Genomic DNA, 20,221 nt, shown 5'->3' with positions numbered 1-20,221 from the left:
GATAGTCTTACAGATCTGAAACAAGGATGACGTTTGTTGTGGGCGGAGCCTATCTGGAGGCAGAAAATTACGGTTTTCAAGCGGCAGTCTATGGAGCCATGGAATAAAAGAATAAAAAAAAAGGTCAATTTGATTTTATATTTCAAAATTCTGACTTGATTCTCGCAATTCCGAGATTTTTGAGTTAAGTCGAGTTATAAAGTCCGAATTAGGAGATATAAACTTGCATTTGCGAGAAAAAAGTCAGAATTGTGAGATAAAATAAATGTTATGTAAAAATGTTAATAGTAGGGTTTAACATTAAATAATATTTCATGCTGTAACTGTAGGGCTAATACAATATGTCCCCTATGAACAGCATATGTGAATATTATGCTTTAAAAGTAGAGTAATCATAACAGTTTTCATCCTTAGTATGTCCATTTTAAACGTCTGCGTTTAGCTTCAAATGGCGTCTTTGACGACAGTATTCTATAAAAATGATTTGCATTCCGATCTTGACATCAAAAGGCACAAAATATTTTTTTCTTTTATTCCATGGATTTTACCCATTTATCTCCACTTGTTCCCAGTGTTTTTCTGCAACCACTATGCGCGCGCAGCTGCAAGTGACGTAACTGTGACGTCTACTCTAAATTGGTCTATAGGGATTTTAAAAACGCCTTCATTAACGCTTTAGAAGTCATGAACCAAACCAACCAGCTACGAGGTGAATCATAGCATTACAAAACTTTTATCTGAAGCAAAAAAGCATATGAAAATCAAACAAAAAGACAAAAGTACAAGACTGTGTACTTAACGGCTTTAATGAGGGAAAGAACGACAATGCCATGAAGCTTTGCGAATCAAATTAAAAATGATGGAGAAACAGAAAACTATTAATTAAAAGGTTGCTGATTGGATCTACAGAAACAGTATATTTTAAATTGACTTACTTGATTACGTCATTTGCGGTGCTTCATGGGAGTGGGCGGGGCTAAAGATATCTTTTGGCGCAATTTGTTCTCTGCGACTCTGATTGGTGGAGTTTTCTGTACAGCATCATGGGTAATGTAGTTTTTCCACCACAATTCCACTATTAAACGATTATTTTAAAAATAAGTTGAATTAATGTGAACATATAGCATAGAAAGGATATGCAATCAATTAACAGCCTCACAGTAGATCTGTTTTTTAAGGTTTATCAGTTACTGTTAAAAATCAATTTCCCTATGGAGAAAATGAATGAGTTTTTACAGGCTCATGTTTTCTTCAGAAAATGTGCAAATGTAGTAAAGATCCAGTGCTGCCATTGGACTGAAGTGTTGTGTAACAGGTTCAGGCTGCTGTCTTGCATGTGACAGTGATTTAAACACTTGAACAGAGTTTAAGGGTCATAAAAATCAAAGCCAGACAAGCCCAGCGCCAATTAGCCAAGGATGGGAACGGGGCTGTTTCTAAGTATCCCACTGCTTGTTCAGTGTGCTGTTTTATGAACTTTCGGTAGATTGTGACATCTTGAGAACAGCTACAGATGATCATGTAATTCCTCCATATGAATAACAGCTGGAGAAACAGGGACAAATAACAGCCCTAAAATTGTCAAATATTTATAAAGTACAATGGAAGATCCATACAATGGATCTGCTGGATTAGTGACTGGATCAGTATTCACAATGCTTTCTTCTGCATCTAACTTTTCCTAGAGCTCCCTGAAGGAAAAACTGAAAGGGAAAGGAAAGATGTAAGGAGTCCAAATGCCTTCTCGGATTGCTGAATCTGACAATTTGCTGAGTATGACGAAAATGTTAAAAGGCCAACAAAAAAATAAGCAAGCACTTACTCTGGTGGGGAATTAAATATATATATATTTCAGAACAGTATTCTTAAAAAAAAAAACCTCCCACGTGTTTATTTCTGGATTTTTATTCTAAAATAAAACAATAAATAAAACTAAAACAGTAAATAAATAAAACTATATGCAATAACTAAGCAAACAACCAAATAAAATTAAACAATAAACAAAAAAAAAACTATATATAAAACAATAAATAAATAAAAATAAAACACGAACTAACAAAGATACAAACAAATAAATAAATGCTTGATTTGCCAAAGTTTTCCAGATTAGTGCCATCAAATTTCTGAAGTACATACTTAGTGTTTTGTTCATTTGAATGATATCCATGTGCGGAATGTTATGATATGAATTTTTATTTGTTTTAATTACCATTCCATGCTCGTTACGTTTGGATTCTGATTACAAAGTCTACATGTATTTCTGTCAGTTTCTTTCTCATTTGTGGACCAGCAGTCAGTGTGATTCACACAAACCTTCTTCAAATGCTGTGAGTTTAAGGTTTCTACCCCTTCCTAGGACCCCTTCCTTTATGGCTCAGGACTCCCATATCACCTCAAACACACACACGACTCCTCTGCTTCCAAAGACAGCCTCTATTTCCTGCCTGAAAGGTTTTATAATGTCTTTGCTCTTCCTAATGTGCTCCTTTCAAATACTAACTGTCCTGAAGATGCTGCATGAGGTCATGTGACCCCGGGGTTAGTTGTCACATGTAGAAGTGGAAACCAGAAACATGGAAAGTGTTTTAAAGACAAGGTATTTTTTGTAAATTGTTGGTGGCCACATTTTTGTTGGGGCAATTCATCACATGTGTGTGATACGTTGTCATTTTATACAATTTATTAATTATAATTTATGTTATAGTGTGACAACATGCCCCACTATTAAGGCATATTATATGCAGCTAACTGCAAATATAAGTTGACAACATGCCAATCAGGTCCGAATTGTAAAATACTGCCAGTAAGAATTCATTGAAAATTTTTTAAAAAAAATAAAAATCGTTTTATTTAGCAAGGATGCATTAAATTGATCAAAAGTGACAGTAAAGACATTTATAATGTTACAAAAGGTTTCTATTTCAAATAAATACTGTTCCTTTAACCTTTCTATTCATCAAACAATCTTGAAAAGCAAATGTATCCACAAAAATAATAAGCAGGACAACTGTTTTCAACATTGATAATCATCAGAAATGTTTCTTGAGCATCAAATCAGTATATTAGAATGATTTCTGAAGGATCATGTGACACTGAAGACTGGAGTAATGATGCTGAAAATTCAGCTATGACCACAGGAATAAATGACTTTTTAAAATATATTCAAATAGAAAGCAGCCGTTTTAAATAGTAATAATATTTCACAATATTACTGTTTTACTAGATTATTGATCAAATAAATACAGCCTTGATGAGCATAAGAGACTTCTTTCAAAAACATAAAAAATTATACCAACACCAAACTTAAGTTTTAAACGATCATGTAGGTGATGCACAAAAACTAAAATAGTATATGATAAATGGAGATGATAGTTAATGAATATCACAAAACGAAGAGCCTCAAAAATGACCCCAGATCCGAATCACTTATGACTCAGAGTTTCACAAGACAAACAGTGCGACTATTCAAAAACCTCTTGTATCCAAGATCAACACACAAAGATGGATAATTTGTGTTAGTGGCACCAAACCTGGAACCCTGAGCAATGTTCTGATGTGTTCTGATGGGAGTATGGTTTTATGAGTCATCACTTTCCTACAGTCTACCGACGTCTGGAGAAAGTCAATGGATGGTTTCAATACAAGCAACTGTTAAACACTGAGGGGAATCATCAAGTCCAATGATAGGTCTGTATGGGCAATAATATCAGCCAATATGAGGCCCCTCTACAGGAAGACATGCCATATACACATGGCTAAACACAATTAGAGTGGTTTTGGAACACCAGAATATGGCTTTTCCAATCACCAAATCCAAAAACTATTATTACTGGACATTTTGGAGAAGAACATTTCCACGTCCTTTGAATAAGGAGGTTCTTCTTAAAACTGGAAAATATCCCTCTACACAGTTCAATTAAATAGTCAAACTTTGAGTTTATCAGAAAATGTATATTATGAAAACAAATGTTGAAATTAGAACCAAAACAGGCTGTACAGCTCGATGAGAACATGTTAAAGTTCCATTTGGAACTTTTATTCTTCAGTTCTGTTCTTAGAATAACACAGAATCCAAAACATTGATTTGAAATTTCTAATGTCTAACGCAACATAAAGCAACACCCATGGGCGACATTTGACTCTTGAGTCAGGGGGGGCAAGAGGGAAAAAATAAATAAATAAATAATGAGGTTTGGCCAGGACCGGTTCCAGAATTAAATCAACATATTTTATGTTCCGTCCATTGGTAATCACTGCTATTTCGAGAGTGAATTCCGCATAAATATGCAGATGTCATTCACAACATGTTAAAGTTCCATTTGGAACTTTTATTCTTCAGTTCTGTTCTTAGAATAACACAGAATCCAAAACATTGATTTGAAATTTCTAATGTCTAACGCAACATAAAGCAACACCCATGGGCGACATTTGACTCTTGAGTCAGGGGGGGCAAGAGGGAAAAAATAAATAAATAAATAATAAAATAAATAAAAATGCTACAGAAGTCAACAGGAACCAAAACTATTTGTTTTCTACCATTAATCATGAGATTAATATTAATAAATATCATGAGAGTGAGTTAAATTAAATTAAATTAGTTAACATTTTTGATAAAATATATCTTTAAGCAAAGCGCGCTCCCTTTATCACTAAAAAGCGTCACTCATCTTCGTTCATCGCGAATTCGCGATCTTACAAAGTTCCGTTATAATCAATGAAGCTCTCTAAACTGCACAATGAATCTCTTATCTACATCGTGTCATGAGATGATTCAAGAGCGTGCAAAACTGCACTTAAAAACTGCGGCGCTTTCAGCGGTGAGTGAATTCTGACAAAACGTTTCTGATTGGCCATTGCGTTCAAGAAATCAACAGATATGTCTGGGATTGGTTACATTGCGCAACGCTGCAAAAACACGTTGAGGGTATTTAGTGCTTGGCTAAGCGCTCCAATTGCAGCGGGGCCGACATCAGCGATTCCATGACTAACAATTTGCCCCCCCTAATGTCGCCCATGGCAACACCCATACATGAGTGATTTAAACGCCATGAAGAACATCTTCAGGTCATACATCACTCCAAAATCAAAAGAAAAAGTATGATTTTGGGGTGAAATGAGACAATTTTACTACATCCTACTTCCATCGTCCAAGGTTTCTCTTCGCATTTTATTCGACTTGGGTCGGATTGCCAAAAAGGAATCTAAATCTGAGTAAAGTCAAGTGCTTCACCAGCGAAGGCTCAGATTTGCAGATGTTGTCCCGTGTAAACACCATCTGATGATGAGCTCTGCTCTGTTCATCTTCTGATGGATATCAGAAACGGTCTCTCTGTTTTAACCAAGTGGGCTGCTGCGATGTTAACAGTTTTAATGTCATGTTTAACATTATCACACACATGTGGCTGTAACACACCCACCCACCACTCACACACTCACATCTTTCCCACTCCACTCCAGCAGTGAATTATGCAAACCCATTTGGAAAGTGGGCTTTAAGTGAGAGCAGATGTTGGATGTATGCATTAGGCTCAAAAAAGACAAATATAATATTTAAGATCTTATACAAATATTGCATTAACAGACGAATACATTGCCATTTTTGCAATGTAATACCTCCAAACATGATCTACACTTGCTCACAGATGTTAAAAATCACCCTTTTAATGGCTAAACAAACCCCTGACCCTTAGTATTATACACTTCAGCAATTAACCTGTCCAGAAATGTTTGTGTTACAGACATAAATGATTCCTCAAACCACGCGTCTTGTTGAGGAGAGATGTGCTAGCACTTCTATATGTCATCAGACTAAGCCATTTTGCCTGGAAAACAATACAATGGGTCAAAAACTCTGAGACTTAGTGTGGGCACTTTTGACTTGAGCAAATGAACAACCACTTAGCAACCACCCAGAACACCCTAAGAACAATCCATAACAGAACATCCTAACAACTATTCCTAGCAACCACATACTGTAGCAATGTGCTAAAATCTGAGAATGGAAATGTGTTTTTAATGCAAACCAAAAACGAATTCACTTCAAGTAAAATTACAAAGTATATGAGCTGAAATGATATGTATTGTGAAAAGCGCTATACAAAATAAACTTTAATTTAAATTAACATATGGTGCTGATTTTTCAGGAATAAAACCGAAAAAAAAAAAAAAAAATAGTGGAATAAATGCTGAAGAAATTCCTGGACAGGATCTTTTATCCTTTCAAAATGCCAAAATCCAGAGATTCATTTTCTTGAATGAGTAAGCCATGGGAAACATGCTAATGTACTGGAGACACTCATTTACTACAAAACAAAAACAGCGTCACATCTTGGACACCAACCAACCACGACAGAGCCAACAAGATAATATCTGAGTTACTCACTTAACTCATTGTTTTAAACTCAAATTAACCCATTAATCCATAATTATTGCAGCATATATGACGACCACACATACAAACTAACCGATAACCCCTACATAAAAAGTCTGTGAGGATCTGTGAGAACTAGATATAACTCTGATGACTTCACTCAGGCCAGCTGTCCTAGAACATCCAGATGTTCAATGTATTTCATGATGCAGAGACATTCATTTATTTATTAGTTGAGGGAGAAGGGCCAACAATGTGGGTTAATTGACCTATCGGTAAGCCCCTCCCCTCGAACGCAGACTAGCCAATGGCAGTCGAGTATCAGTTGCACGGGGAGCGGAACTCGGACATAACCGCGCCATAGAGAAACATTAGAAGATCCAAAGCTCGCATCGATTTTATGGGGTTTATGCTTCAAAAATGGAAAAACGATGTGCCTGGGGTACTTGTACCACTTGATACCAGGTATCCTGAGAGGATAGGCAATAGAATTAATTTTATTCTATTTCCTAAACCCAAACAAAACAGAGCAGTTAAAGTTAGTGAGTCCATGCTAGCGTACAAACCTAAACAGCGAACTGTTCTCGCGTCTTGTACAGTGTAGGGCAAAAACACATAAACTAAGGTCTACATTTCACTGTCTCTTCATATTAAACTGGTTAAATGTAAATTAATTTAATCGTACCCTGTGATACATGAACATGATGTTGTCATCTGCAATCGTGACGACGGCAATATGCGACTTCTCCCGCTTGCATTGTAATCTGTAAACCCTCGCTTCCAAATTAAATACCCACAATATTTATTTTAAAATATTTTATATATCCCTCCATGGAATATTTAAGTCCCACTTGAATGGTGGTCCTTCTGTGTCCAAAATTTATCAAAAAGCTATAGGGACAAGGTTTTCACACTGACAGCTGTCATTAGCAACTCCGTTTGTTTGTCCGAGTTTGCAACAGTAACTAAGGGGGGCGGGGCTTACCGATAGGTCAATTGAAAGGTTCTACACTCTTAAAAACAAAGGTTCCAAATGTGATGTCATAGAAGAACCATTTTGAATTCCCCAAAGTGAACAGTTCTTAAAGAGATAGTTGACCCAAAAATGAAAATTTACTGTTAATTTAGTCACCCTCAGGTCATCCAAGAAGCGAACTGTTCTCGCGTCTTGTACAGTGTAGGGCAAAAACACATAAACTAAGGTCTACATTTCACTGTCTCTTCATATTAAACTGGTTAAATGTAAATTAATTTAATCGTACCCTGTGATACATGAACATGATGTTGTCATCTGCAATCGTGACGACGGCAATATGCGACTTCTCCCGCTTGCATTGTAATCTGTAAACCCTCGCTTCCAAATTAAATACCCACAATATTTATTTTAAAATATTTTATATATCCCTCCATGGAATATTTAAGTCCCACTTGAATGGTGGTCCTTCTGTGTCCAAAATTTATCAAAAAGCTATAGGGACAAGGTTTTCACACTGACAGCTGTCATTAGCAACTCCGTTTGTTTGTCCGAGTTTGCAACAGTAACTAAGGGGGGCGGGGCTTACCGATAGGTCAATTGAAAGGTTCTACACTCTTAAAAACAAAGGTTCCAAATGTGATGTCATAGAAGAACCATTTTGAATTCCCCAAAGTGAACAGTTCTTAAAGAGATAGTTGACCCAAAAATGAAAATTTACTGTTAATTTAGTCACCCTCAGGTCATCCAAGAAGTGGGTGTCTTTTTTCTTCAGTAGAGCATTAAAGAAGATTTTTAGCTGAACCCACCATGGTCCTTGGTGATTCATAAAATGCAAGTCAGCAGCTACACGTTTTTGAGAATTAAAAAAAACATATCAAGGAGCTTAAAATTAATACCCGTGGTTCCTAGCGATATATTGAGGTCTTATGAAGCGAAACGATTAGTTTGTGCAAGAAAACTGAACATTATTTACAACATTATTACCTGTAATCTAGAGCCTTTCGGACAGTTCATATCTTGTTTAAATAACTTGAATAACTAATGACTCGATGCAACGTATACGCAACTATTAAAGAGCAGGTCATATGGGTTTTCGAAAAATATCTCTTTTGCAGTTTGTAAGGTAGCTATCCTTCAATGTAAACAGTCTGCAAAGTTGTTAATCAAAAAAGTAACCAATCACAACAGACTTAGCCAGCTGACCAATCAGGGCAGAGTAGGCTTATGGAAGGGAGGGGTTTACAGACATTTCGCTCAGAACTGAATCGAACGAACCGTTTTGAAATCATGGACAAATGACTATGTATAAATGTATATTCTGGGAAAATTACAGTGTTTTCTGACCTTAGATGCATTTAAACCTGTTGTAGGGGACTCCAACACAATATTAGGACACTTTAAAAAAACACATGACCTGCTCCTTAAAGCTCCCAATAAGGATGTGAAAAGCTGTACTTTTCTGAAGCATATCAAGTAAATAAACTAGTCTTCATCAGCTCACCTTTTTACATAAACAATAAGAAACCATAAAGACTTTCATTTTGCCCCTTGATTTAAGTGCTCGGTTCACACGTGCATATCAGCGGCTCATCAGTTCAGTGACTGCTGGAGGAACTGGAGCACTGAATGAGTTGGCAAAAACCAGCATTATAAGATTATATATGGCGGCATTTTGGCTCATTTCGAGTCAGAGTGACTGGCAGGCATCTGAAAGTGAGTTTTGATTGAGTAACTTGTAAATCTGTGCTGCTCGAGTAACTTGTAAATCTGTGCTGCTCGAGCCACAAACTGTTTCAGATGGTTCGGTCCGATTTGGTGAACTACTTCATCCAGTTCACTACAAAGAACCAATTCAAAAGAACGATTCGTTCACGAACCAGACATCAATCTGGACCGTTTGCCTGAGGCTCTGGATTACAGGTAATAATATTCAGTTTCTTGCACAGACCGATTGTTTCGCTTCATAAGACCTTCAGGAGCAACGGGAATTTCATTTTGTGCTGCTTGATATGCTTTTTTACTCTCAAAAACAGGCAGCTGCTGACTTGCATTTTATTAATCGACACCTCTTTCAGCTAAAAAAATCTTCTTTACTGTTCTACTCAAGACAAAAAATGTTATCTACATCTTGGATGGCCTCAGGGGGAGTAAATTAACAGCAAATTTTCATTTTTGAGTGAACTTTCGCTTTGAAAGAACCAAGAGTGAAGAACATTTGAATAATCTGAAGGACCTTTCACTACAAGGTTTTACTGATGTTAAAGATTCTTCATTGAACTACAGAAGCCCATAACAGATAGTGAATGGATCCATACCTTTTTAAAAGCTCGTGACGGAGGTTTCCTGATGGGTTTGGAGATCTCAGGTCGTTTGGACACCGAGCCATTGCCCTGTTTACTGGTGGACGGTGAAGGTGAAGGGCTCGTGGCTCCAGGGCTCATCCGGATGGCCATTTCCTCCGTGCAGGTGAGACGCAGGCTGCGAAAGTACTCATCAGTCTCTCGGTCAACCACCAGCAGTCTGGTCTCATGTTCCACGGCTTTGATCCGCTGCACCACCTGAGCGCAAGAGAAAGCAAAACTATAGGATGAGCTCTAAGTTAACTCCACTACAATTACATTCACACAGTGTTATTTGATCATCCTGTCAAAACTGGAGCTGCATACATGCCAAAATAACAGGACTTCAACATATGTTAGTATGTCTGAGCAGAAAGACAGATCAAGAATAACAGTAGTCGTTGAAACTAAGTAACACAAATAGCAAAACACAAATGAAAACCTTACACATGAGCTTCTCTGTCTAGGTCCCAACTCTGCTTAATCTTGTCATTCATCAAACAACTTTACAAGGTACATCCTGGGATGCTTTTAAACACTGCTGAGGAAGTTTTTATTGAGGCTGTTTCTTTCCCCTTCGGTACTGACTTTTGCATGAAATTTTTGTTTTATACGGATATATTCGTACATAGTCACAATTTATATTTTTAAACAAAACTAATTCCAAGCATTACACATATGCTAGCTCAAAACTTTTGTGATGCAAAGCTGAATTGTCAGCATAATTACTCCAGTCTTCAGTGTCACATGATCCTTCAGAAATCATTCTAATGATGATTTGCTGCTCAAGAAACATTTCTTTATCAATGCTAAAGACAACTGTGCTGCTTAGAAAGTTAGAAAGTTCAAAAGAACAGCATTTATTTAAAATACAAATCTTTTGTAACATTGTTTTATTGTCACGTTTGATCAATTCAATGCATCCTTGCTAAATAAAACTCTAACTCTTACTGACGCCAAACTTTTGAACATTTTAGCATATGTGACCCTGGAGCACAAAACCAGTCTTAAGTCGCTGGGGTATATTTGTAGCAATAGCCAAAAATACATTGTATGGGTCAAAATTATCGTTAGGATATTGATAAAAAATCATTAGGATATGAAGTAAAGATCATGTTCCATGAAGATATTTAGTAAATTTCCTACCTTAAATATATCAAAACGTACTTTTTGATTAGTAATATGCATTGCTAAGAACTTCATTTGGACAACTTTAAAGGCGATTTTCTCAATATTTCGATTTTTTTTGCACCCTCAGATTCCAGATTTTCAAATAGTTGTATCTCGGCCAAATATTGTCCTATCCTAACAAACTATACATCAATGGAAAGCTTATCTATTCAGCTTTCATATGATGTATAAATCTCAATTTAAAAAAAATTACCCTTATGACTGGTTTTGTGGTCCAGGGTCACATATAACTAATTAACAATCCACCGGTTCCACAGACAAGGCTTAAACCTAGTCCCAGACTAAAATGTAAGTCTGAGCTGTTTCAACTGAAAAAAAAAAAAAAAATTGCACTGATTGATCTTAAAATATATCAGTTCCTTTGCTTTGTCTCAAGATGGACACCAGTAATGTTTTTTTTTCTAAGGCAAGTTTATAAAAATTACTTAAATGTCCTAATTGAACAATGGCCTAATCCTGGCTTAGTCTAAGCCTTGTCTGTGAAACCAGGCCAAAATACATTAAATGTTTAATTACCTCCTAGAGCATTTTTACACACTGGTGTTAGCCTAGTACTAGCTTACACTCTTAAAAATAAAGGTTCCAAAAGGGGGTTTTCACAGCGATGCATAGAAGAACCCGTTTTGGTTCCCCAAAGAACCTTTCAGTGAACAGTTCTTAAAAAATAACCTTTTTTTTTAGTGTGAAGAACATTTTAATAATCCAAAGAACCTTTTTTCCACTGTAAGAACCTTTTGTGGAATGAAAAGGTTCCATGGATGGTAAAGGTTCTTTATGGAACCATTGGTGCCAATAAAGAACCTTTATTTTTTAAGTGTAGGCTACTATAAAATGGCATAGAAACGCGCATCGCAGCCAGTGTAAGGCGAGCTCTTGTGAGGGTGGAGCATGTGGGATCAGCACAGGTGTGTGATGTACCTGATGGTGTGTCTCTCGCTCCACGTTCTCGCCGTTCACCTCCACCACACGGTCACCCGCGCGCAGTCCCGACGCCTCCGCCGGGGACGCGCGCTCCACTTTCCGTATGTACTGTCCGGTTTTTCCTTTCTCTCCGTGCAGATGAAACCCGTAGCCGTTCTCTCCTTTCTTCATCACACACAACCGAGGCTTCAGATCGCTTGCCATTGTATTCCGCTTTCGCCTTCACATCCAAACTTGCAATAAAATCCAAGCGTTATTCTGATTTGTCGAAAACTTAATGCGAAGGTTTACAAACAAGCATCGTTAGCCTATAGGTTATTGCACAGTCCTGTTTTGCAAAAAAATGTGCATGCAAGTATCCGGCTCAGCGCATTAGTTAGAATAGACAAAAACCAAAATTATATGCTTCCGCAAGAAAAATGCAAAAGTGAAGCCGGCGAAGCAGACTGTGTAACTACCTGTGGATGTTCACAAACGCATCCAAAACTCCTCCATGAGACATTCTGCCAGTGCCCACGGAGAGAGAGACGCAACTGGTGCCGCTGTCCACTGACAAACTGCGTGGCGCGGAGTAAGACCGCCCATTCACAGCTTCAACAGAGATGCGCAGAGAAAAGTAGCCAAAGAGCCTTCGCAGCGATGCTGTCTGTCGGCGAGGCTTCTGCGTGCCTCATGAATATATGTGTGTAAACAACGACTTTAACACTGAAAAGCGGACACTAACTTTTACTATGTATAAAAAATAGTCTAAACACTATGCGAATAATACAGTTATTGAATTTAAAGGGAATTTGGGCATTTGAAGGAATTTCAAAAGTCTTCTGAATTACTAAATGTAAGGTAAAATAATTTTAAATGCGTCGAGGTTCGTCTTTCGCGACGCTTTAAGTTGGTTGGGGCAAAAATGCGTTTTAAGTTTAGAAACATTTTGCGTCTCCCCCTCCCTTGCCTCACAGTGCTTTGGTCCAAATGCGTGCTTTCCTCTTTTACATCACCTACACACACACAAGTCCGGTGAGAGAGAACAAAGCTAATAGTTGTGGAACTATTCTGTTAAGTCTGTCAAGGCTATTTTATTCACTTAAACATCTCTTTAAAACAGATGATGTCAATGTACTTTTTCGATGAGCCCGCTATGTTAGCAATAATAACGTTACCTGCTTGAGGGAAAGGGTTGCCAGGTTTTCACAACAAAACCCGCCCAATTGCTACTCAAAACTAGCCCAAACTATCCGCGTTACGGGGGCTAAAATACACGTTATTGGGGTTGCTTCATCCCGCGGACAAGAAAAACAACCTGAGACAACAGTGATAAAGTAGCTCATTTCCGCGGGAAAACCGGGGACTTGGCAACACTGTGACCAATAGTAACGTCCACAACGGACAGGAGCGCTGTCGCGGCGCCACCACATCAACTTTAAGTTGTCTAATTTGGCACGGTCTCCCTGCCGCAGTAATACACTGAAAAAAATTATTCATTGAATTTACTTAATTTTTTTTAAGGTAAGTGGTTGCAATCAATTTATTTTAGCTACATTTAAATAAACAAATTTAGTTGACTAACTTTCAACATGTTTTTTTTTTTAAATGTAACTAAAATAAATGGTTTGCAACCTCTTACCTTGAAAAAAATGATACTACATTTTTTAAGTGTAGTAGTAAGCCATTCCTCTGTGTATACATATCCTTACAAGTACTATTTTAGCTGTATTATTTGTGTCCCCTTCAAAAATTGCTCTTGAGAAATTGTTTATTGCCCCCCCCCCTACTTTTAGACTAAATTTACTCCCGTGTGTTGTCATTTATTAGTTATTGATTAGTCATTGATAGTAATTACTAGCTATTGATTTGTTTAAATATCTATCTATCTATCCTTTAAGGTTCATTAAATGAAAACTGAAACCATAAACATTGTAGTTACTTGAAATAAAATAATCATTATCTGAAAAAAGTAAAATATGAAATATAAAAATATAACATATATATGGTTTAAAAATGCTAAATAGCAGGCTTTATAAAAAAAGCGTCTATCCTAGACTTTTCTGTAGGTTCCCCCAATTCTTTTTTGAAGGGTATAAGATGTCATTAAACATTTTTGTTATAAGCCAAATTGCTTTACAAATGCATACAGTATGTATTTTTAATAAATTGATTTTAAGATATTGTTTCTTATAGTCTCTCTTGGAATCACAGAACTGAGATGCAGGAACATGTTGGGACTGCAATTTACAAAAGAGCAATATGTAAAAAGTGCGGAGCAAAATGATGGCCCATCACTGGCTACTTGCATGTGTTAGACTGCTGGCAAATAGGAAGATTAAGACTCAAACATGTCTTGGTCATGTGATTTGAGCAGATTTGGACTGCAATATCACTGGGGTCATACAGAAACTGCAGTAAAAATGAGCTTACATAAAGCAAAACGATGATCTACAACTGAAAATGAATCATTCATAATGCTTCCAGACTTGTATGATATTCATTCCTCCATAAAAACGGGTACTTTAAAAATATAAAACTATTTACATTTTTTTAGGTGAACTTTTAACCCCTCAACTTTTAAAACATAAATAAAATTAAATAAATAATACAAATACCATCAAAATTACAATTCTTTACTGGCACAATTCATAGTACTGTAGCCATTTTATAACAACAACAACAAAAAAACAAACTAAATATAAACAGACCAATATGCATTGAAAAGCATTTTTACAAAAACACACTGCACAAAGTCCCATCTCTTAGCTAAATTTCCATAAAATAAATAGTCATGAACAAATCCATAGTATTTTACAAACAGACTCTTTTAGGTCAACACAGCGTTGACGACGCGGTTCAATAAACGAACCCCTGACTTTTCAAACATATCCAATGAATCACACAGGACTTGTGCAACTTACATTTCCTTTATAAAGACATAACAGGGCATTGTCTACTTGAACTAAAATGCTTAAAAACACAAAAAAAGGAAAAAGATGATGGGGCAAACCCCTTTTATGTAAAATAAACACTGATATAAGTCGATTAAAAAGGTTTAATTACAATAAGTTACATTCCTGCAGCGAATCGTGACTGTGATATGACTCCTGACGAGAGAAACAAACAAGTGAGTGTTTTATGTCCAGTTTTGTTCAAATGCACACATATTAGTCCACATACTCACATACGGTCCATAAACATCCATTCCTTTCTCTGGAGAAACCATCTGAGGTCAAACCAGTGTCTCCTGCAATTTATGGCTGTTATGAGTTTATTTCTTAATGTAAAAAAAGCATGAAATGAAGTGTCTGTTGGGTGAAAACTTGCCTGGGTCATATTCCACCCTATAAAAAAATATAAATAATATGTATATATATATTATAGTAATATACATATTTTTAAAATTATTAATGTATTTCCACTCTCAATAATATTGCAAAGGTTCTGTATTACAATATATTTTTTAAATGTATTACAATAAAAAAAAAAAACACTCAAATTAGTACAATTTTAACAGTAGAACAAATGCAATCATAATGTTAAAAAAGTTAAAACGGTTTAAATAATACATCTTTTTTGCATTACAGTAATGAGAAAGCTCATCTTAATTAGCCTTTTTTAAAAATTTTTTTTTTTTTAAGGAAAAATGCTTATTTTTGAAGAAAATAATAATGTCACAATGCAAAAAAATCTTAGTAGCCCTAAAAGTAGGATTCATTCAGTAAATGATTTGAGGTAAAACATGACCCAGACATATCCTCATTGGGTTGGGTGAGCTTAACTGGTTTAGTGGTTGTAAAGGTTTTATAAACTCACAAATACTCCCTCTTATAGCAGACGGCCACCTCAAAGCGGCAGTGACCGGTGGACTTCACTCCTCTCTGTACATTCTGAAAACAAAGGAAAAACATTGTACACAGAATGAGAGAAGCGTGTTCTGTCTGAAGGCACAGATACCTCTACGGGTGAGAGCGTATGGGGCAGAAGCGTAACACAGGGCCCAGCCGCAAGGGCATGAATCAGTGCAAGAACAGGCACTCGGGAAGGAAATGAGTGGGAATCCTTCCCGCTGTGCTCCTTGTAACTCTGTTTCGTATTAGAGTCTTAAAAATGTGTCTAGCAAGCCCAGTCTCATCCGTGCTGAGTCAAAGACTGAGTGTTTCCTGTATGTACATAAAGGGTTATATAGTAATGTACAGCGGGCCTGATTACGGAGTGTGAGGTTTGCCGTGAACTCTGAAGCGATACAGGCAGGTGTATTCGGGATGACCCCAGTTCGACAGCACTCGCATCTCAATGATCTGAAAGGCCTGGTCGCTCTTCTCCTGGAAAAAAAAAGCAAAGTGAAACGTGCTCAGAATTTCACTGTAGCTCTATTCCAAAAGCTAGTAAGCAGCATATGAACTAAAACAAAATTAAATGACTGGTGTGGAACATAAAGAGCACGGAAGACTCGATTCACCATTTATTCCAACATAGTTTGACAGCAGCATATGGCTAAGCTAATAAAACTTGATTTTATTACTAGCTTGTTGCAATGCATGCTGGGATAGCTTTCCCTGAAAATGATACATTCAATGCTGAATTTGGCCCAAAATAAAAACTCACTATTTTTCTTCTGTTGCTGCCTACCTTTTGAGAAATCCTCGTTTTATTTCTTTCCAAAATGTAGTTATATTTTTGATAAAAATGTTTTGAATCCATTTTATTTGTTCAATTAAATGTTATTAACCAATAAGGATTTAACAATTGAATCATCTACTAAAATTTTAACAATAATAGTGCCCTATGAAATGTGTGTTTTTTTTGGGCCGTTTTAATTTTTCTGAGTTTTTTCTGAGTTAGTACAAATTTATTATCAAAAACAATGGTAATAAAATGAATGCATAATATTTGAACAATTTAATAAATCTTTTAAAATATAAACCAACTGAACAATTCCTTTCATTTTTTGGCAAACAAAGTGCTGCACAACAGAGGTTTACTGTTTAAATGAAAACAAGGATGAAAAAAGGAGTGAAATTAATTAAAAATTATCATTATTATTGTTTTTTTTACTATGAGAAGTACATTCTACTGTAAAATAGCAATATATAGTATTTCTTTCATAATTTCTTATTCATTAGAATTTGGCCAAATCCAAAATGAAACATTCCATGTTATACAGTAAATTCTATTTTAATGACTGGATTCTGCAATTCTGCTCATTCCGTATGTACATATTTTACCATAACTGGAAAGATCTGGAGTGATGATCCATCTTCTTCATAGGTGTAGTCACCCAGCAGTTTCCCTTCCTCCTGGTATTCATCATCCAATCCCTGTGGATACAGACAGCAACATGGGATTATACACCAGCACTTAACACAAAAACTCATTGAGTTAAGCATAAATATATTGCAAGTACACACTCATAAATCAGACACAAACAAGTGTGCATTCTTACATAGACAGAGAATCGGCGTGGTGCGCTGCTGATGTTTCCAGAAGGAGAGAGGCTTTTGGGAATATGCTCCAGGCAGAAGGAGGTAGGGATCACGCTTAAAGAGAGCCTGATCACCAGATAACCTTGGGAGCCTTTAAACGCCCAGCAGTTTCCTGGGTACATGTCCGGCTGTGAGGTAGACAGAAATTCACATCATACATCTTCTGTGTCTTACATCTTAGGACAAAATATTGTTTTTTTAGTTGAAAATCACCTACATGCTTTCAATAGCAAGACTCTATCCACCTCTATCTATTGGTTTGAGCTAAATAAAAGTTGCATTTACTGATACGCATGATGCTGCTTCAGGTTATCATTCACAGGTTTTACCTGGATGACGACTCGTGGCGACTGTGAGAAGTACCACAGCGGGATTCCAAACAGGCTCATCAGTGCTGTTTTAGTCTCGTACGTCTCAGAACAGCGTGTGCTGAGGATACTGCCACCTGCACACACATCAGTCTCATGTAAAAGGGTTAGTGATGTTCATACGGGTTATGCGTTTTGTAGTCGCGCTTACCTCCAGACTCCAGAGCGTAATCCACCTGTCCGGTGCGATCCTCAGAGTACAGCTTCAGCGCACGCTGGACGATCAGCTGGACTTGCTGAGGGGAAACACGGTCGTTATTAGAAGAGAGATTTAAATGACATTGGTATGTTAAATCCTCAAATACGACCCCCATTAAATGCATTTTCATTTGATTGTTCTTTCCTCTTCACAGAATTTACTCAGTTGCATAAGATGCAAACTCTTTCCCCGCCAGCATTTTTGAGAAAAGTTGCCAGCCACCGCCAGCGATTTTGATGATTTTCACTAAAATTTGATGGCCTCCAGTATATTTTGCTGTATGAATATTTGAATACGCAACACACCAAAATAAAGATCAGAGCCTCTACTTTTAAACATAAAAATCCGTTTTATTCTAGCTTAAAGCATTCTTTTTTTTATCAACACTTGAATATAGGTAGGTTTCATAAAAATACATAATTTTGAGCAAAAAGGTGAGAATCACATTTTTATCAAAAACTACATCTTCATCAATACCTCCAAAGCTTGCACAGACATATACCACTTCCTGGATCAACATTTTACTCCGTAACATTATGCAGTTTTCATTTATATGCTGCCATTGCTGATGATCGCATTATTTTTCATATGTATCTGTTTACATAAGAGATCGCTCGTTTCTCCGTCCTGTTCACGTGTGTTTTTGTTCGGGAGGTTTTGTACTCGTTCAGAAGATGCGTAATAGCACCCCGAGTGTATAACAGTGAAAACAAAGAAAAGCCGTAAAAACTCGTCTTTGGCGGGGAAGCGTTTTCTTCTAAAAAACGTGATAACTCGTCAATGGCGGGGAAAGAGTTAATATTGTAACAGACAGAGTGCTTGTCATTTGATGTGTAATCAACTTGACATTTTAGTTAAGATGTGATATTAGCGAGTCCATTTTAAAAGAGCAAGACGTATACACTTCCCTTTTAAGTTTGGGGTCAGTAAGATTTAAAAAAAAAAACACGTTTTTCTAAAGATGTATTTTTTGTTCACCAAGGCAGCATTTATTTGATCAAAAATACAGTAAGACTGTTGATATTGTGAAATATTATTACATTTTTAAAAATATCTATTTTCCTTTTTAATATATATTAAGATATAATTTATTCCTGTGGTCAAAGCTGAATTTTCAGCATCATTCAGTCTTCAGTGTCACATGACCCTTCAGAAATCATTCTAATATGCTGATTTGCTGCTCAAGAAATATTATAATTATCAAGGTAAAAAAAAGTTTTGGTGCTTAATATTTTTGAAGAAACGGAGATAAATTTTTACTGTGATACTTCTTTGATGAATAGAAAGTTAATATACAAGTGAAAAAGTAGGATAAATGTATTATGTGCTGTATACAAACATTACATACGGTTTCATGTATGGTGTCGAGTCGGTCACACTTCCCTTTACATCCCATCACTCCTTGCAGGTCTCCTCTGATGCGGCCCAGCTCTGCTTCCAGCCTCTGAACCTCAGCGAGCAAAGCATCATGCTTCTCCTGAGAGACTCCAACACTGCAGCGGGAAACACAAGAGCAAACATTAACACTCAGACAGGAGGAGCCCCAAACAACCATTTTAGCTGGTGATGTATTAGCATGTCTACCTGACAGGAGCCTGTACTGGAGTCTGCTGTGTTAGATGGATTTCCTTTGATTGAGAAGAACATTGAGACAGAATTAGATGGAGTAGAATAAAAAAAAAAAAGTTACAGGTGCTAGAATGTGCAATTCACATCTTTAGAAACAGTAAGATATTTTTAAAAATAAATTAGTACTTATAATCAGGCAAGGATACATTATATTGATCAAAAGTGACAGTAAAACATTAACAGTAATAATAAATGTTTCTTGAGCAGCAAATCAGGCTAATAGAAAATCAAGGTAAAAAAAAGTTTTGGTGCTTAATATTTTTGAAGAAACGGAGATAAATTTTTACTGTGATACTTCTTTGATGAATAGAAAGTTAATCTTTTGTAACATTATAAATGTCTTTATTGTCACTTTTGATCAATTTAATGTATCCTTGCTGAATAAAAGTATTAATTTGTTTAAAAAAAAAAAAATCTTACTGACCCCAAACTTTTGAACACTAGTGTATAACAAAACAACAGTTGTAGTACCTCCTCTGACATCCCAGCAGCCCCGGCGGTGTGGGCGACGGTCTGGGTAACCGTTTCAGCCGAGAACTGCTGCTGTTTGCTCTCCTGCAGCTGCAGGGACAGATTTCCCAGAATGCTGCGCTCCAGGGTCATGAGGGTCGCGGTGAGGTCAGAGGAGCGCATGTACTGAGATACCAGCCACGGCAGTAGCGGCTCGGGAATCTCTGCTTCTCCTCCGTCACGACCGTACAACAGAGCGTACAACTGTTCCTTCACCTGAGCTGACACCTGGGGAAGATATTCGATTTTA

At 36.7% G+C, this 20,221-nt stretch overlaps 1 protein-coding gene and 1 pseudogene across 2 annotated transcripts in view; both read right to left on the bottom strand.

Moving 5' to 3' along the window:
* The window catches only part of LOC107753764 (Na(+)/H(+) exchange regulatory cofactor NHE-RF2), a 35,093-nt gene extending 22,767 nt beyond the window's left edge, over positions 1-12,326 (bottom strand). Inside the window, exons 1-3 of one of the 2 annotated variants that reach the window (XM_016569981.1) lie at positions 12,256-12,326; positions 11,795-12,030; positions 9,662-9,904 (exon numbers count right to left, since the gene is read on the bottom strand). In XM_016569981.1, the coding sequence (XP_016425467.1) occupies positions 9,662-9,904; positions 11,795-12,001 (450 nt within the window). In that variant the 5' untranslated portion in view covers positions 12,002-12,030; positions 12,256-12,326. Of the gene's footprint in view, positions 1-9,661; positions 9,905-11,794; positions 12,158-12,255 lie in introns of those variants that run through there. The other variant, XM_016569980.1, reaches the window with a different exon arrangement.
* A 3,128-nt stretch (positions 12,327-15,454) lies between these two features.
* LOC107753755 (SUN domain-containing protein 1-like) overlaps positions 15,455-20,221 on the bottom strand; it is a 34,134-nt pseudogene continuing 29,367 nt past the window's right edge.

Source organism: Sinocyclocheilus rhinocerous, unplaced genomic scaffold (genome assembly GCF_001515625.1).
Source record: "Sinocyclocheilus rhinocerous isolate Xijiao unplaced genomic scaffold, SAMN03320098_v1.1 scaffold51, whole genome shotgun sequence".
In the NCBI taxonomy this organism is placed as follows: domain Eukaryota; kingdom Metazoa; phylum Chordata; class Actinopteri; order Cypriniformes; family Cyprinidae; genus Sinocyclocheilus; species Sinocyclocheilus rhinocerous.
The sequence above is the reverse complement of the archived record's forward strand: the minus strand, read 5'-3'. Positions and strand labels throughout refer to the sequence as shown.